This window comes from Pelodiscus sinensis, chromosome 15, assembly GCF_052426305.1.
Source record: "Pelodiscus sinensis isolate ZL-2025 chromosome 15, ASM5242630v1, whole genome shotgun sequence".
Classification (NCBI taxonomy): Eukaryota; Metazoa; Chordata; order Testudines; family Trionychidae; genus Pelodiscus; species Pelodiscus sinensis.
Window position 1 is genome coordinate 2,664,423 of NC_143066.1, and position 26,043 is coordinate 2,690,465.

At 45.8% G+C, this 26,043-nt stretch overlaps 2 protein-coding genes and 1 non-coding gene across 7 annotated transcripts in view; 2 read left to right on the top strand and 1 right to left on the bottom strand.

The window, feature by feature from the left end:
- The window catches only part of IFT140 (intraflagellar transport 140), a 214,143-nt gene that overhangs the window by 125,343 nt on the left and 62,757 nt on the right, over window positions 1–26,043 (top strand). The gene's annotated exons all lie outside the window — the stretch shown is intronic.
- Window positions 1–26,043, bottom strand: part of TMEM204 (transmembrane protein 204) — a 50,012-nt gene that overhangs the window by 4,696 nt on the left and 19,273 nt on the right. Inside the window, exon 2 of the mRNA XM_006130026.3 lies at window positions 9,276–9,431. Coding sequence (XP_006130088.1) covers window positions 9,276–9,431 — 156 coding nt within the window. The remainder of the gene's footprint in view (window positions 1–9,275; window positions 9,432–26,043) is intronic.
- Window positions 11,361–11,559, top strand: LOC112546937 (U2 spliceosomal RNA). The gene has a single exon (XR_003090662.1). It is a non-coding gene; the product is annotated as a U2 spliceosomal RNA (small nuclear RNA).

Consider the following 26,043-nt stretch of genomic DNA (forward strand, 5'->3'; position numbering starts at 1 on the left):
AATATTGGAACTAAAACTATTCCCACTACTTAAAATGACTGTAGTACCTTTGCATTCTTTAAATATGTATTTCTTTCATACTGATCAACATTAAGTTTCAGTGTTTCAGTAAACACCTGACAGGTAACCGCTGATGTGTCCAGATTAAGGGTTTCAGAGGAGTAGCCGTGTTAGTCTGTAACTAAAATAACTTAAAAAACCAACAATGGTCCTGTAGCACCTTAGAGACTAACAAAAATATATAAATAGTATCATGAGCTTTCATGGACACAATCTTATTCTTCTTTCGTTATGCCCTGCGCTGCATGGAGCCAGGGGTCAGCGCCTTGTGGCCCTGCTTTGAAATGCCAAGGAGGTGTTTCAGAGGGTCAGTGCTGCACATCTGAGCCCTGGATCAGCTGTGCGGCACTGCCCCCTTTGAAACGCTGCTTTGAAGTACCCTCTCTTCCCCCCCCCCCCCCCCCACTCTTCTGATAGAGGCAGCAAGGGTCGGGAATCGACTAGTCGACTCGACTATCCAATAAGCATTTGCTTATTCGATAGTCGTCTAGTCCTTAACACCCTTAAGTGGAATGGTAATATAGTGGAAGGACTCTAAATCATGACACCTTTTGGATTGGCAGAAGGTCCTTGTTGAGGAGGATGGAGCTATCTCAGGAGTTACAATCCCTATCTCTCAGCATCCAGTCATGTAGGGGAAATTTGCACATTGTTGCATTTCTTCAGATGGAGAATCCAGCTCAGCAGAGCTGTGCATGAAGGCAAAGACACGGCCCTTTTCCTTCCAGGTAGTTTTTGCTGCATATGAATCATTCTTGTGTTCTTCTAAGCTCAGGGATTGTGAGCCTGAGCTGTCCCTGCACTGAGAGGTGTAAGCAGGAAGTGGAAGTTCCTTGCGCCCATCCACCCTTTAGGACTTCCCCAGGGAACAGTTTCACTGTCAAGAGCTGCAGGTGTAGATAAGTGGTTCACAACAGCTCAGTCTCTTACTTAGTAACATGTGATCCATTCCCAAAGAGAGAATACATTCAGGGTACACTCACACTACAGAAATCACTTGAGTGACATCGGCGTCAGCCTAGTCTAAGAGGATGTGACCTTGCTGCCATATAACAAGAATTCTGTGTGGTTAAATACTCCAGTGTTGTACTCAGTCACGGTTCATAGTACCACAGCAGCTGCATTACCTTTCCAATGCTTTCACCGGGTATTGGAAAAGAATGTGTGTATCCCTTATGGGAATTTTGTGTGGAAATGGTGTAAAGCTAGTAACTCGCCAAATGGAACTAGTAGCCACACTCCTTTTTTCTGTCTGTGGCCCTACAAGGACAAGATCTTCTATATTCTTCATTCCACAAAGCTGGATTGCAGGGAGGTTTGTGCACACCCTATAATGGTTTCACTGTACTACATGGTTCCATGATTTTCTATTGTTAGCACTTTAGTAGTTATTAATTATCTGTTTGCCTCAACTGAGAAACTTGAGGAGAAAAGTCACATTGGAGTCATGGATCATAACATGTTAAGACAATTCTTATGAGCCAGACATCTGGATAAGGATACATCTGTAGACCTCGATGCTGCGGATTTGCTGTTATTAATTTCTGATATTTGAGACCTGACCAAAGTCAGTGAAAGTCAGTGGACTGCTTTTGATCTCAGTGAGATTTGGGTCAAGTTCCTGGTAAAAACTCTGCCAGCCTGAGCAGTTCCTGCCAATTGATCTTGTTAAAAATTTTAACTATCATTACATATTTCAGTTTGAAGTATGGACTATGTTCCGGAGCTTTTCAAGACCTCTGGGTTCATCATTTCTGATATCAGTTTCATCTGATGTCCTGAAGAATAGTAATTCAGTGACTTTGGCTGTGACTAGGAAACGAAGTTTGTGAGACATATTATCTTATGAGACAGCTGTATATATACATTATACCCATGTACATATAAACTTATGCAGTGTAGTAGAAATTACAGATGAAAAGCTGTTATGTCATCTTGTCTGTTTACATCTGTAGTGCTATTATTCTCCACAGTGTGTTTTCTACATCGGTATATATTTATACTCTGCACATACTCCATGATTGCATAGCTGACTGGGACCTTGCTCGTCATGCACAGTATTTCAAACTTGGAGGTACATTCAACAGTGAGATGCATTCAGAAATCCTGGGGCTAAATATTCAATTCTGCGTACAGACCATGAGATATATTGCTTATTAGTACTTATGGAAATAAAATGATTCTGTTAATTCTGTTTTGCTTTGCAGCCTTTGCCCTGAAAAGCTTGCAATACAAAAACAATGTCTGAGATTACTGGGGGAGAGATGTAATGAGAAGTGTGAAGGATCAAGAGCATTGAACAGAAGTCATGTTCCATCATTGGGAGGGGGGGTTTAAAACAATTATTTACAGTGTTTCATTTCATTCTGTTACCTAGTCCTTTACTTGAAAGTATTGGGTCTAGGGATGTTAACTAGTGATTCATTTACTAGTCAAGCAGTTGATGGAATTTCCATTGACTACTTGACTAGTTGATAAGCACTTCCGCATGGAGCTTAGGATCAGCGGGGGACTCAGGCTATGTCTACACTGCAGGCTTCTTGTGCAAGAAGCTTTTTACGGAAGAAATCTTCTGCAAAAACTTCTTGCGCAAGACTGCACCCACACTTCAAAAGCGCATTGCAAAAGCAATGCGCTTTTGCGCAAGAGAGCGTGGATGGATGACTGCATGGATGATCTCTCGAAAGAAAGCTCTGATTGCTAGTCATAGAATGGCCACCAGGGCACTTGTGCTTTTTTAGATTGGCTCTTTTTGCACAAAAACCCCTTCTTGCCCGTCTAGAGACACCTTTTTCTGCAAGAGCTCTTGCGCAAAAAGGAGTTATTCCTCGTAGAAAGAGGAATACCTTCACTGCAAAAACCCTTCTGTTCTTTTGATTCTATTGATTTTACTTGTGCAAAAACGCCCTTGAGGTATGGACGCTCTGCGGGTTTTTATGCAAACACCCTGTAGTGTAGACGTAGCCTCAGAGTCCCATGTTGGCCCAGGCTCCATGCTGCTCTTCCTCTTTGAAATGCACAAGAGCCCCTGCTTGGGGATTCTTGCATATTTCAAAGTTGGCACGCCAGTCCCCAGCTGATCCTGGGCTGTAAGCAATGCTGCCGCTTTGAAATGCCGCATGATCCCAGGCTCCACCTGGCATTTCAAAGCAGCAGCGCCACACTGAGCCCAGTGTCAGCTGGGGAGTCCCCAGCTGATCCCAGGCTACAAGCCACTTTGAAATACCACACAGAGGTCCCAGGCTCCGCACGGCATTTCAAAGTGGCTTGAAGCCCAGGATCAGCTGGGGACTCCCCAGTTGACCCTGGGCTCCATGCGGCACTGCCACTTTTAAGTACCTCCCTCTTCTCCCCACCTCCTTGCTGCCTCTATCTGAGAGAGTGGGGGGAGTGACTAGTCGACTATCCTGTCGACTATCCGATAAGCATTTGCTTATCCGATAGTCGACTAGTCCTTTGTATCCCTAATTGGGGCATTTTAGAGAAGTCTGTTTTAAGAACGGTCTTAATTGAAGAGATATTAAGATGATGAGAGCCATATAAGTACTTAGATTGACATGGAGGGATCTGTCTGTCGTGGAGGGATCCCAGGAATAAGGCATGACACATAGGAAGGCATGGAGATGAGTGGAAGGACAAGAAGTGATCATTTAGCTACATGGTTGATGTCTTCAGCTTTGTTCTAGGATGGCTGTTCTGTTGTTCTGCACTGTATTGAGATGTCTGTAGATAAATGGTATATAAGTTAGAAATGGAGAATCCTGTTAGCTCATCCATTGTATCTCCCTGCCCATGCACAAATGTCCCTATAAATGGCAAGCCAAACAGAGAGACAGTGCTTATTATCTTCAGTATAAGGACTGGCCGTTATCTGGGTCGCAAGAATATCCAGAGTCACTGTAATTTAATAAGAAAAAAAATAAACTTCATGTTTACAGCTTAAGTCAATCCCTTACTATTTGGGAAAAATATGTAGCACTTTAAAGACTAACAAGATAGTTTAATAGGTGATGAGCTTTTGTGGGCCAGACCCACTTATTCAGATAATATTCTGAAAGACTATGATCTGAAGAAGTAGGTCTGGCCCACAAAAGCTCATCACCAATAAACTATCTTGTTAGTCTTTAAAGTGCTACATATTTTTTCCTTTTGTTTTACCAAGATCAGACTAACACGGCTACCTCTCTATTACTATTTGGAGTATGTGTATACTGCATTCTAAACTCAGGCTTTGACTCAGAGTTAAGCCGAACCTTGTCCTACTGTCAATGTACATAGCTTTCTGAATTAGATCAATAGGCCTTTAAGACCTGGGCCTGTAAGTCCTGTAGTGACTGGGGTCCAAACCCTGTCACTCTATGGTGTGGATGCAGTTCAAGCCACAGGCATGAGTCAGAAAGTCTGTGTTGTGTAGTATGGACACTTTAGCATGGTTCTGAGTTCTGGATCCAGCAATTGTAAACCCAGGTTTAAAATGCAGTGTGGATGCATGGAAACATGACTCCATAAGCCTGAGCCCCAGATATCTGGGTTTACAGTGTATTGTAGGCATACCCTTAGAGATCAGGATTAAACCTAATGTGGGGAGCTGATTATCACATATGTTCCTATGTGGGGTTTTTACATCTTCCTCTGAAGTGGCTTGTACTAGCCACTATGAGAGAGAGGATACTTGGCTAGCTAGATCTTGGGTTTGATCAAATATGGTAGTGCCTGTGTTCCAAGTAGGTTAATCTTCTATAGATTCCCCTTTGCCATCCATCATTCCAATTAGGGTTGTTACACTCTGCATTTTTGTAATCCACCCTTGCCTTCATCAAGTTGCATCTGTAACAATCTCTTGGAAAAAAAACTTCTAGGAAGAAATGTGAGTGTGACACAAAATTCTCTTTTCACCACATAACTTTTTCAAAGCAAACAACTTTTTCCCCTGTGAACTGGAAGGTATGAGGCTGTGTAGTTCTGGAGCTGTGTGAATCCTAGTGCAGCCACTGGAGCAACACCACTTCCTCTCTTCTTTCCTTCCTCCCTGCTTCCTAGGCTTTATTTTTTGTCAGAAGGTCATCCTTTCGCATGACTGTCAAATGCTCATGCAGGTGGCAGAAATAAAAAAGAAACAGGGCTATGATCCATCATAAGCACTGACAAGGTGTATATCCATCAGAGACGACTGTGTAGTCATTTAAGAAGCAGTGATTAGGGACATATGGAGTTGGACAACATTTGAAACTCACAGATTTCTGTAAGAACAGTGACTTTTCTTCAGACTACAGTAATTATAGGAAACCATAGCATAATACACATGCCGTGTTGCTAGGATGGTTTTCAGGGTGAAAACATCCAACACGTGTTCAGAGACAGATTGAAGACTTCTGTTCAAAAACATGAATAAAGGTCATAATCTGCCAGCAATCACCAGTGGTCCTTGGAGCCCTTGCTGGTGAACTGCAGGAGGAAAGATTGGGCAAGATCTTTTAATCCATCTCTGACTTGTACTGAATCTTCTTCAGTTTATCCATATTCTTCTTGTATTGTGGGCCACAGAACTAGACAGATTATTGCAGCAGTACCCCAGCACCCGGGCCAAATGCAGAGGTAAAATAAGTTGCTTTTTAAGATTCCCCTGTTTATGCATCCAAGGATCCTATTGGCTATTTTGGCCAGGGTATTGCACTGGGAGCTCATGTTCAGCTGTTTATCCACCTCAATTCCCACATCTTTTTCAGAGTCACTGCATCCCAAGGCAGAGCCTCCATTGTATAGGTATGGCCTACCTACATTCTTTGTTTCTAGATGTCAAGATTACATTTAGCTGTATTCAAACACACATTGTGTGCTTAGCTTAGCTGTAATCTGCAAAATTTTTCAGTGATGATTTTACATTTTCTTCCAGGTCATTAATACGAAGGTTAAATAGCATAAGGGCCAAGAACTGATCTCTGCAGGATCCCACTAGAAATACACCTATTCAATGAAGATTCTCCATTTACAATTACATTTTGAGTCCTATCAAGAGCTTTTAATCCGTTTAACGTGTGCCATGCTCATTTTAAAACTCTGAAATGAAAGTTTTAAATGGAAATATCATGCTCACCAAGTTAAATGCTATATTAAAAATGAAGAGGGCAGAGCTTCACAGTGTGAAACTCCATGGTCTGCATTTGACTATGTCTTGTCTAGAATGTTCTTATAAATACATGGTTCATGTCCACTATTCTCTTCTTATAAGTCTGCCCTTCTTTATCTACTTGCTAGTTTACACTGAAACTTTCTGGGGGAGGTTCTCAGTCTGGATTGTAGGATTGGCTATAAATTATTGCCTGCGGTTTCTGAGGAAGAAAGATCCCTGCTCCCATCTGAAAACAAACAAAACACCCCAGAGTGTAGATTCCAATCAACTGGCCTTTTGGTCCCACTCATACTATGAATGTGGACATTGGTTTAGAAAAAGAAGAAGTGGCACGTTGGTCACAATGCGGAATGTTGTGCTTAATCCAGGAGACTTTGCATATGAAATCTCTGTGCCAACTTGAGTTTCTTGACAGTAAAAGGAACACATCAGGGGCCATAGGTACACTCCTGACGCCTCCTTCCAGGAGCACGATTAACATGGCTAGTCGGGGTGACCTCCTTCCCGCCTGGCCACCGCTCATCACCCTTGAGAAAGGGAGTGAGCTCCTTGTAGGAAGCTGATGTCTGGATGGGGTCATGGAAGTTTCTCTCCCTCTTTACCTAAATGTGTTCATGGCAGAATATGGCCACTGTATGGCCTGGAGAGAATTATGTTACACATACGACTTTGAATGGGTCAAAATAACTCATTGCAAGACTGAGAAAAACATCCAGCTAACAATGAAGGTTCCTCTAATGGAGCGGTATATTTAATGACTGATCTTGTTCCCCTTTCCATCTTCCTATGAGGCTCATCTGCAAATAGGAGCCTTCTGATTCCAATAGTTGATGGTCTTTCTTTGTAACACTTTTTCTCGCTGCCAGATACCCTCTCTTCACACCTCTGAGTATAGACAGTTGAGTCCAGGAGTTCATTTGGTTTTTCTTTCACTGTTCTCATTAGTGTTTTGTTAATCATTCCGACTTTGGCTTTCCTCCCTTTCTCTCTCCCAGCACTGGGGATTTCAAGGTTCAGCTTGCATAACAGGTAATAGCAGGCATTTCCTTCTCCTGTGTCGGGATATCCTGGCGCCCTTCAGTCTCTCTCTGACTGTATTTAAAACAGACTCCAGCACAGGAAGAAAAAAAAGCCCAGTCTAAAATTAGCAGCCTTGATAGAAGAAAGGCACACGGCTGTCCACTGTACTGTTTGTCAATGAAACAACAAATCTAAACAGAGCCAGAATGCATTTCCTGTCTGTGGAAAACATGTATGCTGAGCTTAGGAGAGGAGGGGAGAGAAGCAGAGAAGGGCAGCCCTCACATCAAAGGCAAGAAAGAACTGGACAAAAGTTTACAAAGCAGCGTGCTGTGCAGCTGATCTCACAAGGAGAGGCTGTGTGCAGACCTTGCTGTGCTAAGGCTGGAGTTTTGGATCCTGGTAGTTGTACGAGTGCATAGGGTCCTCCTAGACTCGGAAACGTAATATATTACAGCCAAAACTAATATGGGTGCGTCTACACTGGCAAGTTTTTCCGCAAAAGCAGCTGCTTTTGCGGAAAAACTTGCCAGCTGTCTACACTGGCCACTTGAATTTCTGCAAGAACACTGATGATCTCATGTAAGATTGTCAGTGTTCTTGCGGAAATGCTCTGCTGCTCCCATTCGGGCAAAAGCCCTCTTGCGCAAATGCTTTTGCGCAAGAGGGCTAGTGTAGACAACGTGGTATTGTTTTGCGCAAAAAAGCCCCTATCGCGAAAATGGCAATCGGGGCTTTCTTGCACAAAACCGCGTCTAGATTGGCACGGATGTTTTTCCACAAAAAGTGCTTTTGCCGAAAAGCATCCATGCCAATCTAGACGCTCTTCTCTGCAAATGCTTTAACGGAAAAACTTTTCCATTAAAAGCATTTGCGGAAAATCATGCCAGTCTAGACGTAGCCATATGTGTCTGTGTGTATTGTACAACCTTTTCTCCTCCTTCGACATAGAATCCCATAGGCTTGAAGGGGAATCGCTGCTATCCTTCACCAGGGGCACTGCAAAGCAACTGAATTATTATTGCTACAGGAACCATCATTTTGAAGTGTCTGGACTAGTCTCTGACCTTACTTACAGTAATGAAAACCCAGAGTCACTGCAGGGGTCTCGATGGATTTACACTGGTTTAGAACTATTACTGTGGATTTAAACAGAAGTAAAAAATCAGACACATGACATCAGCATTTAATTATACACCGTGGACCCAATCCTGCAAGCCGTCTGTGCATGGAAGGCCTATTCAATGACTGTTATTTGCAAGGATGTCTTATAAGATTGGACACTTTGGCTACATCTATACTGCAAGGCTTTTCCCCAAAGGAAATGCAAATGGAGTGCTTATTTGCATATGTCATGCTCGCATTTTCATTTCCTCCTCAGATCTCTTTTGCACAAGAGGTTTTTGCGCAAAAAAGAGCTGGGTAAATGACTCCTTTTTATGCAAAAACCCCCTTTTGTACAAGAGCTGTTCTTCCTCAGAAAATGAGGAAGAACGGCTCTTCTGCAGAAAAGCCTTGCAGTATACATGTAGCCATAGTGTACTAAACATGGATTGACTGACTTGTGTAGTAAATTAAGGGGCTAATGTATAATGTTTGATTTGATGCCAGTGATTTCACTGTGGAGCAGAGATTAAACCATTTCCTCCTTTCCCCACTGGATTCTGTATACAGTTTTTATCCATGAGAATTACTATGGGAATTTCATTTATTCGGTGTTTCTAACGTGCTTCATTCTGCAGTTTGTAGGGATTTTTATGAGTCATAGCCACACATTACAATCTGGCAGATCTCCATGGACTAAAATTCAGTCAGGTAAAGGCATATAGTCACACTGAATATGACTGTCGATATTCATTCTGTCCTACCTTTATGCTTCTCTAGAGTTCCTCTAGTATTAGCCCTGTTACATCGTGAGATACTTGGCTTCCTTGTGTTTAGCGAGACCTACTTTGGAATTCAAACACTAATTGCTGTTCTGGTTTTTCTGAAGAATTAGTAAAGCAGAATACTCTGCCTTTTCTGATCTAGATAGACCTTACCATGTGCAAAAAGAGGTACTTACTGGCAAGTTGGAACACAGCAGCTATGGCTTCTTCCCACCACTGGGTATCCTGTGGAATAATAGGCAGTTCCACTAGACCCAAGACGAAAATGAGCTGACCAGCAGTCAAGGCGACAGTAGCAATAAGGTTACAGGCCCGCATCATGTCAAATTGCACTGTGGGGGACACACACAGAGAGAGGAAGAGCATCATCATAAAATGAAATCTTGGGGCTTGAGAATACCACACCAAGAAGCAGCCGAGTTGCCTGCCCCTGTAAAAATGCCTCCGAAGCTGCATGTTTGCTAATTACATCCTGACTTATGCAAACGCTTACTCTGATCTACATTCTTGATTAGGCTATCGAAGAACAAATTGCTTTTTAAGTTACAAAGAAATCTCATAATCTGTTCCAGGCAGACAGCCCTTGTACATAAAGCAGATAGTCAGTTTTCAGGAATAGCCTTCCAAAAAAGAATAAACATTTGTCGTTTTGGTTGCTCTGTCCATAATTATAAGCACCAACTTTTGGGGTACAGGCCATCTTTTTGTTCTGTGGCTGTACAGCCCCTAACATGGCATCAGTAAAGCACATCATAACTCCCAAGGCAAACTCACTGCTTTCAACTAAATTTCTTTCTCAGAGTGTAATAATGTTGCATTTGAAACCAGCTGATGAGCTAATGCCTGCATGGCCCTTGTTTAAGGAGGAGCTACAGGTAGTGCACTGTGGGAGGGATTCTCCGCTAATAAAATGTGCTCTTTGTCCTGGTCTGTCAGAGGCCAAGTTTATTAATTTACCGCAAAACTCCTCTCATTTTTGGATATTTGAGCCAGGGAGTCCATTGAGGGACTAAAGTTCAGTTATTTGTGGGGTTGTTGCAGTTTTCTTGCAGTACAGGATACAGAGTGTGCAGTCGTGTATTTGTGTATGCAGTTAGAACGATAGTTGTACTGTGCAGTATTGCAATATTTGTATATTACAACACACATCACAAATATAGAATTAATTATGGCTATAAATATTTGGAGGCCAGGATAGGCACTTGAGAAGAAATGAACACATTTCCTAGCTGATTACTGAACAGATTGTATTCCGCGCTGTATTTTACTACTTTTAGTCAGGTTGATGGTGTTTTTCTTCTTCTTTTCCTGTTAGCATGAAGGATGTCCTGTTTTCATCTTTTTCCTTCCTTTCTAGCTAAAGGTGGGCTTCATAAATGTCATGGTGCCAACACAGCGTCCCTTGATAATGCGCCACTGCTGCTCTGAAGTAGGAAGGGCTTACTGTGTAAATGGCCACACTTTGGAAAGGAAAATGTTTTCACTGGCAGCAAATGTGAATCTTCACCAGCATTGTCAAAGTTTTCATGGTTGGTTAGGAATGGACTGTGTGGGTACACTGGATGCTAGGATCTGAGATTTCCTATGTAATGAAAGTGCCATGGAGGAGTTAATTCTCAGCTATTGTTTCCCCCGTGTTACATTTCCCCAGACATTTTTGGTAACAAGATTTCACGGTTTTACAGTGGCTTGTTCCCAGGTCTCACCATTTATTTGTTGGGTTCTGACAAATATGAGATGTGTGGGGCCAACACTTCACATTACTCTGGAGTGAAACTAGGAAATTTGTTGAGAACTAACAATACTTAGTGGAGTCCAATGAAACATGAACCACTGTGAAAGTCATAAAATTGGGTTTAAAAATGAGTGCTTACCAAAATCTATTGTGAAGTATAGTGAAACCCTCACATGAATGCCCAAGAATAAAAGAAACTCTTCTAAAGACATAAAGATAACCTGCACAGTGAAAAGGGGTTTTGTGCCTCTCTGTTTATTAATGCTATACTAAAAAGGCATGAAAGTCTTTAACTCACAAAGGGAGAGGTTTTTTGGGTTGTGTCTTGTTTTTTTTCCTGCTAGTTTGTTTCTTGTCCACAGGCATCCGCTTCCTCCTTGCCCCAGGGGTGCTCAACCCCTGCCACATCCCAGGTCCCACCCCTATTCCATCCCTTTCCCCAAGCCTCTATCTCACCCCACCTCTTCCCACCCTGTTCTGCCTTCTACCCTGAGCACACCTGGTACCCTCTCCTCCCCCTCCCACCAGTGTTTCCTGCATACTCTTGAAGGCTAAGATCATGTGTAATGTCTGTTCTTATCAATTTAATATCTGATACATTCTCTATGGGTAAGTCTACATTGCAAAGTTAATTCAAAATAGCAGCCGTTATTTCAAATTAACTTCAATAGCGTCTATACATGCAAACCACTATTTTGAATTTAATTCAAAATAGCGGAGCGCTTAATTCAAATTTGGTAAACCTCATTCTACGAGGAGTAACGCCAAATTCGAAATAGCTATTTTGATTTAAGTGCTGTGTAGACACTTAATTCGAAATAGGAGGCCTCCAGCCCTTCCCAGGGAGCCCTGGTGGCCACTCTGGGCACAACCAGGAAAACTTACTCTCCTCTCCCCCAGCCCTGGAGCCATTCAAGGGATAGACTCTGACCACAGTGCCTGTGCCAGCTCCAAGCCTGGCAGCCCAGAGCCAGCAGTCACTGCCCTGACCCAGTGGCCCCAAAACATAAGCCAGCAAGCCACTGGCAGCCAGCCCTCCACCGCTCCCCAGGAGCAGTCTGCCAGCTCCCAGGAGCCTGCCAGGGGCTGGAGAAGGCAGGCGCCTTCCTGGTCCAGGGCAGAGATCATGGACCTTTTTCAGGTTTAGGGGGGATGCCCCCAACGTCCGTGATCTCAGCCCTAGATGGAGGAATGCGGCTGTCTATGGCAGGATAGCTGCCAGCCTGGCCACCAAAGGCCACATGTGAACCCAGGAGCAGGTTTGCATGAAAATCAAGTTGGTCTGGCGAGAGCCCCAACCCTGGGCCCTGAGTTTCCCCTCCCCCTTCTTCCCCTTGCTTCCCCCTTCCAGCTCCCTCCTCCCAGGTTTCCTCCTCCCCTTTCTCGCCCTCTCTCTTCCCCTCTCCCACCTCCTTTTCCCAGTATCCCCAGAGGTTCATCCTCCTCCCCTAGTTTTGTTCCATAAACCCAGTTTCTATTTTTGAACATAAGTGGTTTTTGTTTGACATCAGGAAGAGGCACTAGGGGGGGTAAGTGGAAGGACGTGAGGGAGGAATGGGGCATGAGCCCCCAGTGGGGAGGACTGGGGTGGCTCTGAGGGCTCCTCGGGGTGGACGCTCTCCTGCAGGGCCTCCTGGATCCTGATAGCCCCCCGATGGACTCCCCGGATGGCAGCCTGCAGCAAGTGAAGCCGAGCTGATGGCAATGACCGCACGAGATGCACCAACATGCCCAGGGGCAACTCTGGCTCCATGTGGCGGAGTGCTGTGGTGTCCCGAGTGCAGGCACTCAGGGCACTCCAAGACAGGACTGCTTTGCTGTCCCTCATCGAGGTAGATAAGCAAGCAGAGAACCCTGAGAACTGTCTGTCTGGAGTGGGGGTAGGGTCCCTTTAACCATGGAGCTGAGATAGCCTCAGGCAGCAGCCCCACACACTAAGTCCTAACCTGATGCCCTGCTGGCACTGGTTCCGGCCAGCCTTAACTTCGGTTCAGGGTCCACTCAGTGTGGACACACTATTTGGAAATAGCAAAACGCTATTTCGAAATAGTTTTTGTGTATAGATGCGTTATTTCGAATTAGCTTAATTTGAAATAACTATTTTGAATTAAGTTAACTCGAATTAACGCTGTAGTGTAGACATACCCTATGTGAGAACTGGATATGGAATGGATTTTTGCCCCAGGGGTTGGGAACAGGAGCTTGCTCCGTCTACTCCGTGCATCCGCCTGGTATTGCAGAACAGCTGATCACTGCAGGTGAAAGGTGCTGGGACGGAGGAGGAGGAGTTCATTGGCAGGGCATGTCAGCAGGCAGGAGATACTGGGGGGAGGAGCTGGCTGCAAAGCTCTTACTGTTTTTTTCTGTGAGTGCTCCAGGACTCCAGGAGAATCCACCGAGTTAGCGCCTGTGATCTTGCCTACCTTGTTTTTCCTGGAAGAATCCCTGGATGATTGGAAAACCAATAGCACAATTACTAAGGAAGAGAAAGCAACTGAGAAGCAAAGGGGATTTTAGTCGGAATATTTGAAATGCTTTTTGTTTTATGTTTTTATTAACATCTGTTTAACCCAAATGCCTCACATGTTTGCAAGAAATTCAGCACCCTGCAACTTCAGTAATAGTCTGAGAAAGCTCCCAGCCAATTCCCTTGTATGTCAGACCAAAGGTCCATTTAGCCCAGCATCCTGTCTGCCAACAGTGGCCAATGCCAGGTGCCCCCAAAGGGTATGAACAGAACACGGAATCATCAAGTGATCCCTCTCCTGTCACCCATTTCCAGCCTCTGACAGAGGTTAGGGATACTGTTCCTACCCATCCTGGCTAATAGCCATTGATGAACCTACCCTCCACGAATCTATCTAGCTCTTTTTTGAATCCTGTTAAAGTTCCAGCCTTCACCACATCCTCTGGCAAGGAGTTCCACAGGTTGACTATGTGCTGAGTGAAGAAAAACGTCCTTTTCTTTGTTTTAAACCTGTTACCTATTAATTTCATTTGGTGACCCCTAGTTCTTATGTCATGGGAACAAGTAAATAACTTTTTCTTATTCGCTTTTTCCAGACCAGTCATGATTTGATAGACCTCCATCATATCCCCGGGCTGTTTGAGCTGCTTGCTCCTGTGTGGCAGCCCGGCTGAGTGGCTGTCTATGAGCTTCAGCTGTCCCCTGCACCATTTCTCTTCACCCCAGCACTGATCCTGCAAATGTTCTCCACCTGCCCCGCCCACCCCCCAGCCAGGGTCTGTTCTCTGCCAGGGGCGGAGCCTGAAGCCGCTGTCACGCTGCATGTCACCACCCCACCCCCCTTCTCGTCCCGCCGTGGCACTCGGCTGACTTCTGTGCTACTCAGCCGGGCCGCTGCCGGGGAGCAAGCGACCGTTTGAGCTCCCCTGCAGTGGCCTGGCTGAGCGGCACAGAAGTGAGCCGAGTGCCATGGCGGGAGGCGAAGGAGGGTGGAGTGGTGACGTTCGCAGCCAGGGGGCAGGGCCTGGAGCTGCTGTCACGCCGCACGTCACCGCCCCGCCTCCCTTCTCATCCCGCCGTGGCACTCAGCTGACTTCTGGGCTGCTCAGCTGGGCCTCTGCAGGGGAGCAAGCAGCTGTTTGGGCTCCCCTGCAGCAGCCCAGCTGAGCGGCACAGAAGTCAGCCGAGTACCACGGCGGGAGGCAAAGGGGGGCAGAACGATGACGTTCACGTTCACGGCCACGGCGGAAGGCAGCAGCGCCCCCCAGACGGAACAGCCAGCATTTCAGCGTGACAGAGTCACAGACATTGGGATACTATGTATATGAAGTTGCCTGAAAGTGAGAACAGATGTTTGCATGGCACTATCGTAGTCAGTGTTGCAAGATGTTTACATGCCATAGATGCTAAAGATTTTGTATTATTTTAATGCAGTTTTTTTGTACATAATTCTACATTTGTAAGTTTGTCTTTCGTGATAAAGAGATTGCACTACTGTACATGCATGAGGTGAATTCAGAAATACTGTTTTTGTTTTTTACAGTGCAAATATTTGTAGCTAGCACACTTACTTAATAGGGTTGCCAGGTGTCCGGTATTCACCCGGAAAATCCGCTATTTGCAGACTCCATCCGGTAAAAAAAACAGAAAATACCAGACGTGAAATGTCCGGTATTTCCTGTTTCCCTCAGACGGAAGCCCAGCGGGGACAGTTTTCTCCTACCGCGTCTGGAGGGAGTGGGGGAGTGAGGGGTGTGGCAGAATCGTAGCGAAGGGGGGCAGATGGTGGCACTTGCCGGGCACCACACTAGGGAGGTGTCAGGCTGGGGTGGGAGCAGAGCGCACACTGCTCTGGCCCACGTGACCAGCAGAGACCCGGGAGCTGGCCATGTGATGCCTCCCTCTACACAATGTGAGCCGAAGCAACCGGGCCGGGCGGCAGGAGCAGCAACTTTAAAAGTACAGTAGACTTCCGATAATGCAGAACCTATGGGACCTAGGTGGTGCCGGATTATCAAATATGCTGGACTATCAGGAGGTACTGTAAGATGGTTATATATATATATATACACTGTATACATTATATACTGTATATAAAGTGTTCTTAACCCTTTTTATTGTACATACTGTATACAGTATACTGTAATGTTTTAGTTTTTTTAAGCCTTTTTTACCCTTTTTGCTCAGTTCAGCTGCTGCCGCTGTTACCTTGTGACTCATTTTTTGCCGAAGCTCACTCACTAGGCTCTTGCCATTTTGATGCTGGACTATCAGGAGTGCTGGACTATTGGAGTTTTACTGTAACATTAACTTACCCGGCCATCCCGTTCCTCTGGTGCCTGGCTCTGCGAGGACAGGGAGGGGGGTGCTCCCGGCACTGGGGATGCCTGGCTCAGGGGGAGGGGTGAGTGCACTGGGATGGGGGGGCGCTAGCGGGGCCTGGCTCTGGGGGAGGGGTGAGTGCATTGGGATGAGGGTACTGAGGGGGCCTGGCTCAGGGGGATGGGGTGGGTGCATTGGGGGTTACTGTATGGCCCCAAACTGGAGGCAGTGGTGCAACTTTTGCTTAACAACTTTGGTCTCCCCCTTCTTTTTCCTCGAAAGAATTTTTCCCAGCGTTTTTTTGGTGGGGAGGAAGGTGTTCGGTATTTTGTGTTAAACCATCTGGCAACTCTATTACTTAGCATTGCTCGGGCCCTTAAGGAGGGGCTCAGGGCAAGGGGATGAAAGTGTGGGAGGTGCAGGACTCTGGGTTGGGGGGATGAGGAGGGGCTTTAGGCAGGGGACTGTGTGTGTGTGCAACGCCCCAATCCTCAAGATTAATACCAGGGATGCTTGCTCTTTCCCTTCCTGTCCCTGTCAGGAAGCAAGAGCAAAGTGTACAATTCATCTGCCCCCTGCGCTCTCCAGCCATAGTGAAGAATGCAGCAAATTGTGCACTTTCCCCTTACTCCCTGACAAAAGGGAACAGCCAGCAATGTCCCAGTAGGAATCTGGGAGGGGGAGGGAGCTTCAGGCCCCCCTGTCCTCTGTAAAGGGGGCCTGAGGAATAGAAGGCATGGGGGGACCCAGCCAGCCAGTCCCTTTCACCTGCCTGGTGATTCTGTCTCTTTTCCATATAGTTTTATAAATCACATCCCATTTCCTAGCACAACCAAATCCTTACGTTGCTTTCAGTTATGATAAGAGGAAGCTCTATACTGAATGTGGTGGTCTTCACTATTACCATTTGGGAGGATTTCTTGAACAAATTGACAAATCCTTTCATTATATAATCTGTGTGCGCATAGATATTGACACTCTCTCGCTCTCGCTCTCGCTCTCTCTCTGTCTCTGTGATGGGGCCAGATCCGAAGGTTACAAAAAAGTAGTGGAGGGGGAGATATAGGAGATATATTGGCCTCAGACTGAGGAGAGCTCTGTTCCCAGGGTAACGGGGAGGGGCTGGTTTAGACCCAGCAGAAGCAGTCAAGGGTAGTTGAACACCAGGGGCTAATTGAGCAGGCCTGCAGAGTCAGGGAAGCCTGGGCTGATTAGGACACCTGGGGTTAATTAGTGAAACCAGTAGAGATTGGCTATAATAGGAGCTTGCCTGCCATTGGTGGTAGGCATGTGTAGCTGAGAGGATGGAGAAAAGCGCTGCTGGTAGGAGGAAAACAAGTGGACATTAGGAGGATGATCCAGAGAAAAGGAAGGAGCTGGGGAAAGTGTGGGGAAGTAGCCCAGAGGTTTTGGAGCTGTCTTTTAGCAGGTGTCAGGGACTCACATAGGCAGCTGCTACTACAGGGCCCTACTCTGAAACCCGGAGTGGAGGATGAGCCTGGGTTCTCCCCAACACCCACTTCCCCATTTCCACGTGGGGAAAAATGACTTTGGAGTTTATTCTCCCCTTTTACCATACACTGGCCAATGATGAAAAGAGTTCAACAAACAGCAAACTAGTGCCCTAGGCATGGTGCCTAAAACTGAGAGCTCCTGTGAGCCTCTGAGGCACGCAAATCTTCCTGAGGACCCACCAAGTTTACGTAGGAGCTTCGTCACAATACACACATACAATACAGCGCAAAGTGTGCAGCACTAATTTTATATTTATTTAATCGGATGTGTGTGTGTGTAATCAAAATTAATGTATTTGCAAATGTAGAAAACATCCAAAATATTTAAATAAATAGCATTCTATTTTTGTTTAACAGGGCGATTAATATTTTTAATTGCTTATCAGCCCTGCTCATAACTAAAGCAAAATAGCAGCCAATAGCCCCTATAAATGCTTTTGCTCTCTGTGGAGTTTGTAATAGCTTTCCATATAGAAATACCACTCTTTATAAACTGTTGTCTTCTCTGCCGCTGAATGGTCATTATAATATTAATTGGGCTTGATTCTGCCCAAAGTGATAATTCTTCTGTAACCCCAGACTCTTGGAAAGCCCATCAAGAGAGGAAGTTGTATTTGCAGAAAGCAGTCAGTCTCCCTTCTACAAGACAGTCAATATACCCCCAAAATTGGTGGATTCACATCACAGAAGAAGTCTGATTAAGCTACCATGAAGGAGTGTATCTCCTCACAGCCTCAATCAGTAGATTTTAAAAATGTCTTTCCCCCATCAGTGAACTGAAGGAGGGCAAGCCATAAGATTTTTTTTCTGTGTGTACACTCTGTCAGCCAAGAAATAGCTAGTTCACATCTTTCATAAAGTTTGGCTACTTTCAGTTCATATTCATTATAACCGTTCTGCTTCTGCTTTACGTTTTATAAGAGCCAAGACTCAGCAATAGTTCATTGCCACTGTAAACTCTGACAACTTCTCCAGGGAGGACTTTATAATAACCAGGAGTTTAGAACTTGTTGCTTTGTCTATTACAAATCATTCTGTCTTTTCTATTGTGTTTGCCACAGCTTTGATCCTACACATAGCCTCTTTGTGACTGTTACACACTCTCAGTTTTTGAGGAGGATTTGTATAGGCCATGATCCCTGAAACATGAGGTTTGTAGGACGTTAGTGTTCTCACAATTACCAGTGGCATTTTGGGCATCCCATCTCTCTTATTCTGAACTCATTGCTGTTATGACCCTGCCGTTGACATTACCTGTTGAAGAAATTTCCAATAGGGCAGTGGACTAAGAGCCACATCTGGAGTTCTAATAAAATACTAGACTGAAACCTAAATAGAAATTGGACTGGACATCATACAAATAGGGTTGCCAAATGGTTTAACCAAAAATACCAAACACCCTCTCCCCCCCAAAAAAACACCGGGGAAAAAATTCTGTTGAGAAAAAAGGGGAGACCAAAGTTGTTGAGGGGGGGAGAGGGAAAAGGACCCCGAGAGTTATTAAGCTTAAAAAAAATAAAATTAAAAAAAAACCAGCATGGCTCCTTTAAGAAATGCCCTTTGAGGCTTTTTGGCCCTAACAGGCAGCCGGCGGCCGTCTGCCACCTTGTCTCCCTGCTCCGGGCCGGACAGCTCCTCTGCGGAACCAGGTGAGCACCCGGGATATTCGCCTCCTGGCCGGGATAACAATCAGAAAGTCCCGGACGTTGTAGGACATTTCAGGTGTTTTCTGAATTTTTTTTTACTGGACAGGAGGCGAAAATAGCAGCCTGTGCGGGTCAGTGCCGGACACCTGGCAGCCCTAGGTACAGAGAGTTCATCCCGTCTCCAAGATCCTGTCTCCATAGCTCTCTGCATCCTGCTACCAGTTGAGTTGTGATTGATGGCAGTCCAGTGCTGCCCTGGGCAAGTGCTGAGAATCTCCCTGGTCCTCCCTTCTCCTGCATCCGCTGAGTCCCATTTAACAGCCACTGGCCCTTGGGCCAGCTCAGACTAAACTGAACTCCCTGAGGACAAGCGTTGAATGGCTCCAAACTCCGCACAAGAGGATCTCTGCTGAGCAATGCAGGGTATTCCCACACGTTTCTGTGACTGGGTCTCCCGTACACCAAAAAAGAGTAAGCCACTGGGCTGGTCAGAACTACTTTGTTTAAATTCAGAACACAGCAGGATCAGTTTAGCCTGTGTTTGGCACCCAGTCTCCAAGGATAAAACCAACTCAAATTCCTCATCGCCTCCCTCATTTTCCTAAGCAGATACATCCATCTGTATTAGAAATGTTTATTTGATTTTGCTATTTTTGAGCAGCAGTTTTGTTTGTTATATGACATCCCCAGAGATATTTGTGCTCTGCAAATGCTAGTCTTATTAGACAGTAATTTCACTGTGTTCTGAAATGAAGCAGAATGATCTGATTTAAAAATCAGACGGCTGATTTTTTCCTTGTGTAGTTTTTGTTTTGTTTTCTATATTGACTTACCAAAGTAAGAAAAATAATTTTAATGCAGATTCCAAGCTTTAAAATGAGGCCTAATTAAAAATATGTAAGGAACTGCTGATTTTAAAAAAATAATGTAAAGCCTTTCCCTGAAGACAGACACCTCCCACGTATTCACTTACGGTAAAAAAATATTTAGCAAAGCCTCAACCCAGCTTTTGTAACTTACTAAAGTATTGATTGTATGAAAAAGCTAACAAAGTGCAAGCTCCATTGACTGACTTGTTAAAACTCTTCCACTTCTCTGTCTGCATTGGATATGTGGGCATTCATCACTGGGTCTTGAGAAATCCACTTCTGGGCTTGGGTGTCATATGTATAGTAACAGGCTTTTATTAAGGAGTAGTCTAGTGTCACTATAGCTAAGATGGAATTGGTCATTCTGATCTTAAATCACTCTTTAGGCTGGTTTAAACTCAAACTATCTTCTGCGATGGAAATTTATCCTAAATGGTATCTGTTTCAAGATAACTTTTTATTTTTTGGTTAATATAATTTGAACCAAATCTAGTTCAGCTAGTTTTGAGGTCTGTGAACCTGAACAAATACATATACTTTTGCGTTTAAAATATTTTTGTTTAATCTGTTTTTGAGTAGCAAAAAAACCACCAAAAACTTGGCAGCAGCTTTCAATGAAGACTTCAATGATTGCTGAGTTTGGGATAAGAAGAGTCTTGAAAATGGTCCTGACTGTTTTTGAAAATCAACGAGTTTACCCTTGTATTGTTTTTTAAACTCATTTAAGCAATGTGTTGAATGTATACGTTGTGGCAGCGGTTCTCAAACTTTTTGGGCTCCGGAGCCCTTTACATGCATAAAAATGTATGCGGAGCCCCTGAGGTCCATTGATTGTATGTGTTGTACCTATCGATGTTTCCAGTTTGTCAGCCTCGCGGAGCCCCTGGAGATGGCTCCACGGAGCACAACTTGAGAAACACTGCATTGTGGTATCTCATTGCTAAGTGATTCCAGACCATTTTGACTGCTGCTGCACGTTTTCAGAGAACTAGCCACAATAACTCCAAGAGCTTTTTCTTGAGCAGTAACAACTAATTTAGACCCCATCATTTTATATGTATGATTGAGATTGTGTTCCAATGTGCATTACTTACATTTAAAACATTGAGGAGTCCTGTTGGCACCTTATAGACCAGTGTTTCTTAAACTGTGTTCCAGGGAACACTGGTGTGCTGCAAGGCAGTCGGAGGTGTGCCGCAGAGAACAACAGAGTTAAAAATGGCCGCCCTTAAAGGGGCAGGCGACTTTTTTTTTCTGCCCAATTACTTCACACACACCCTAGCCCCTCCCCTATTTTTTTTTTTTTTGGCTCAACAAAAAATCCTTGGTGTTCCTCATAAAAAAAATATTGTTTGGTGTTCCTTGGTCTCAAAAAGTTTAAGAAACACTGTTATAGACTAACAGATTTATTGGAGCACAAGCTTTCCTGGGCAAAGACCCACTTCGTCAGATGCAGCCCATGAAAGCTTATGCTCCAATAAATCTGTTAGTCTATAAGGTGCCACAGGACTTCTTGTCGCTTTTGCAGATTCAAACCAACACAGCTACCCCTCTGATATTTAAAACTTTGAATTTCATCTGTCATTTTGTTACCCAGTTGTCTAGTTTTTTGAGATCCCTTTGTAACACTTCACAGTCTGCTTTGGACTTAGCTATCTTGAGTCATTTTGTGTTATCTGCAAATTTTACCACCTCACTGTATAACCCTTTTTTGAGATCTTTTATGTTGAACATTACTGGTCCTAGTACAAATCCTTAGCCACGCTATTTGCCTCTTTCTGAAAACTGACAGTGTTTGTTGCCTTTTCTTTCCTAGCTTTTAACCAGTTACTGATCCATGAGATGACCTTCCCTCTTATTCCATGACAGCCTCCTTTGCTTAAGAGCCTTTGATAGGGGATCTTGTCAAAGGCTTTCTGACAATCTAAGTACACTCTATCTACTGGTTAGCATAGATTGGTAAGGCATGCTTTCCCTTTCCAACACCATGTTGACTCTTCCCTATCACGTATTGTTCATCTATGAGTCTGACAATTTTATTCTTTCCTGTAGTTTGCCTGGTACTGAAGTTAGGCTTTCTAGTCTGTAATTGCCAGGATCGTCTTTGGAGCCTTTTTTAAAAATTGGCATCATGTAAGCTATCCTCCAGTTCTCTGGTACAAAAGCTGAGTGAAATGATAAATTACATAGTGCAGTAATTTTGCAATATAGCATTTGAGTTCTTTCAGAACTCTTGGGTGACTACTATCTGGTCCTGGTGATTTCTTATTGGTTATCAGTTTTTTCCAAAACCTCTGACACCTCAGTCCGGGACAGTTCCTCAGATTTGTCACCTAAAAAGAATGGCTTGTGTTTGGGACTCTCCCTCACATCCTCAGCCGGGAAGTCTGATCAAAAGAATTAATTTAGTTTCTCATCATTGACCTTGTTTTCCTTGAATAGTCCTTTACTATTTTGATTGTCAAGGGACCCCGCTGGTTGTTTAGAAGCTACACGAATTGCATATCTTATTTAGAAACTATTTCAAAATAAGCTATTTTGAAATTTGGCGCATCTACACAGTGCCAAATTTCAAAATAACGCACTACTTCAAGCTATCCCTTATCCCTCGTGCAAGATGGCAAGATAGTGCTCCCATTACTTCGAAAAGTATTTCAAATAGCGAGCAGCTTGTGTAGCTATTTCGAGATAATAGCTGTTCAGTGTAGACATACGCATAGGCAATAATATGTGTAGCCATTTACTCCATTCATTCAAGTGGTACAGATATTTGTTGTGGGTCTGAAAGTCCAAATCTGAGTAGGGACCCAAACTTTGGGTCAGTAAAGATCCATAGGATAGAATTTTTTTAAAAATTGGTGCTAAATGGAGCTACCATAAGATGAGTGCACAACTGATTGGAAAACTGTTCCCAAGGAGTAGTTATCAATGGTTCACAATCATGTTGGAAGGTCATAATGAGAAGGGTTCTGCAAGGATCAATTTTGGATCTAGTTCTACTCAATATTTTCCTCAAAGATTTAAATAATGGCATAGAGAGTACATTTATAAAGTTTGCAGAGGGAAAGCTGGGAAGGGGTTGCAAGTTCCTTGGAGAATAGATTATCGTTCAAAATGATCTGGACAAACTGAAAAAATGGTCTAAGGCAAATAGGGACAGGGACACATGCAAAGTATTCCACTTAGGAAGGGACAGTCAACTGCATGCAGACAAAAAGGGAAATGTCTGCCAAGGCAAGAGTTCTGCAGAAAGACATGTAGGGGTTATAATGGATCACAAGCTAAATATGAGTCAACGTTGTAACATTGTTGCAAAAAAAGCAAACGTCATTCTGGGATATATTAGCTGGATTCTTGTAAATAAGAAAAGAGAAGTAATTCTTCAGCTCTGCTCTGCTCTGCTCTGATTGGACCTCAGCTAGAGTATTGTGTCCAGTTCTGGGCACAGCGTTTCAGAAAAGATTTGGGCTACGTCTACACTGGCCCCTTTTCCGGAAGGGGCATGTAAATTTCACTAGTCGTCGTAGGGAAATCCGCGGGGGATTTAAATATCCCCCGCGGCATTTAAATAAAAATGTCCGCCGCTTTTTTCCGGCTTTTAAAAAAGCCGGAAAAGAGCGTCTAGACTGGCCCCGATCCTCCGGAAAAAGTGCCCTTTTCCGGAGGCTCTTATTCTTACTTTGAAGTAGGAATAAGAGCCTCCGGAAAAGGGCACTTTTTCCGGAGGATCGGGGCCAGTCTAGACGCTCTTTTCCGGCTTTTTTAAAAGCCGGAAAAAAGCGGTGGACATTTTTATTTAAATGCCGCGGGGGATATTTAAATCCCCCGCGGATTTCCCTACGACGACTAGTGAAATTTACATGCCCCTTCCGGAAAAGGGGCCAGTGTAGACGTAGCCTTAGAGAAGATACACAGAAGAGCAGCACAAATGATTAAAGATCTAGAAAATATGACATATGGGGAAGATTGAAGAATTAGGTTGGTTTATTCTGGAAATAAGACTTGAGGGGACATGACAGCTTTCAAGTATAGGTTACACCACCCTAAACTGGGACCTCTGGTCTGGCAGAACCACAGTTGTTCCAGGACCAGAGAGCCCTGGTGGCTGAGAGTTAGGCAGCAGAAGGGCTGGCTGCTGGGAGCCCGATGAGGCTAGCAGCAGTGCAACGGGGGAGCCGGGGCTGCACTAGCAGAAGGGCTGGCAGGAGAGCCAGCCCTGGGGTTGAGTGGCAGCCCGGCAGGGAGCCACGTGAACTGGGAAACAAGGGCCATGTGGCAGCCTGGCAGGGTTTAGAGCTGCGCATGCCAGGGAGCTGGAGCTGGGGCCATGCAGCAGCCCAGTAGGGGAGCCAGATCCGGGGGGGAGTGACAGGGCTGTGGCAGTCTGGCATGGGGAGGCGCAGGGATGGCAGCCTGGCAGAGGAGCTGAGCTGGGGCTGCACAGCAGCTCACTGGGCGGGGACCGCTGGTAGGCATCCTGGCCCAGGCCATTAGCAGTGAGAGCCGAAAGCAGAGCCAGCGGCAGACTAGAAAGCCGGGTGACGGGTTCTCCTCTCGTCTGGCCAATTCCCTCATTTGGGACCGGGCAAGTCCCGAGGGTGCTGGACTAGGGAGATCCAGCCTGTAACCTAAAATGTTTTTAACAGGAGAAGGAAGAAAACTTGTTCCCCTCGGCCTCTGAGGAAGGACAAGGAGCAATGGGCTTAAACTGCAGCCAGGGAGGTTGAGGATGGACATGAGGAAAACGTCCTGCCTGGCCGAGTGGTTGAGCAGTGGAGTAAATTGCCCAGGGAGGTTGTAGAATCTCCGTCTCTGGAGATACTGAAGAGCAGGCTGTTGGGGATGGTCTAGCTCAGTGTACGCACACCCTTAGGGGTACGCAAGAGGAGGCTGGGGGCGCATCAACACACGTGAGATGTCTGGGATTTTGCCCTGAAAAGGGGGGCAGGGAGGGGGCGGAGGCACGTGCCTGTCAAATTGAATGTTTGGAGCCGTGCGCCCAGATGTTATCAGCCGCTCTGCGCATGCGCCCCAACGCTGGTGGGAAAAGCGTGTGGGCGGCAGCTGCAATGAGAACCAGGGCAGTTCCAAGTTGGGGGGCGGGTTTGGGTAGGGAAAATATCATTTCCACAGCCACCTCTCCTAGTTGGTTTCCTCTCGGGCAGCCTCCCCGGGGTGCTCGAGCAGGGAGGGTGGCTGAACCTGGAGAAGCGCATCCCCCACCCCGCCAACAGCTCAGTACAACCCATCCCCATCTCCACTTCCCCGTGGTTTTGCGCAGAGGAGCTAAAAGGCAGTCAAGCGGCATAAACTTTGCTCCAAAGGGTCCCCCCCACATCAATGGCGTAGTGAGGGGGCAGTTGCCCCTGGGGACCACGCTAAGGGGCACCAGGGTGAGGTGGGAGCACACAGCCCCACGCGGCGCGCCTGGCGCTGGCGGGCCATTTGCTTCCTGCAGACAAGCTGCTGAGGCAGGGCCAGGCTGCAGGAGCAGGCACTTCAAAAGTGGGGTTACCATACGTCCGGTGCCTGGCTCTGGGGGAGGGGAGAGACCTTGGGTTAGAGCGGGGGAGCTAGGGGTGCCTGGCTCTGCGGGAGGGGTGGCTGCATTGGCTTAGAGTAGGAGGTCTGGGGATACTTTATGCAAAAGGTTGAGAAACGCTGCTCTAGGCCAGTGTCCCTCTGAGGTGCGCGCCCGCATGGGCAGTCGGGCACACACCAAGAATTTGAGGCCTGTCCACCTCCTCAGGAGGTCATGCAATGCCTGCTCAGCTGCTTTGAAGGCCCCAGCCAGAGCTGGAGCCACGTGGCGAGTGGCAACTGTTCTGGCAGCCCCGGCCAGGGCCAGAGAGAGCCGCATGGTGGGCGGTGGCTGCTCCGGCCGCTGGACCTGCCACGGCTGCCTGCAGGTGCTGCCGCTGGATGTGACCTAGGAGCAGGATGTGGCAGTGGCCAAGGAGTTCGTGCTGTGCGACCAGCCAGAGACAGGTGAAAGCAGCCAGTGCCCAGCCCTTCCTCCGGAGGCAGCATGTTCACGCAGTGCTGCCCACTCTGGAGTGGGCCGTCAACTTCTGGTCTCACCCCTGGCTGCCCCCTGCCATAGACACTCCCCAGAGACAGCAGCCGCCAGCTCATCCTTTGCCCCAGGGCCAGGGAGACTGGGACATGGGGCTGGACTGGCAGTGAGTGGCCCAACACTCGGGGCTGGGAGATAAGAGGGAGCCTGGTAGCAAAAATAAATCATAATCAACAGACGTACTAAGCTCCTTGAGGGCAGGGACCCTGCTGCCTCTGTCTCTCCCCTGTGTCCTGTCTAGGCCTGGGTTTGCTTTGAAACTTACTCCCTAAAATGTGTTGAGCTGGCCCTCAAATGTTAATGGAAACAACATTT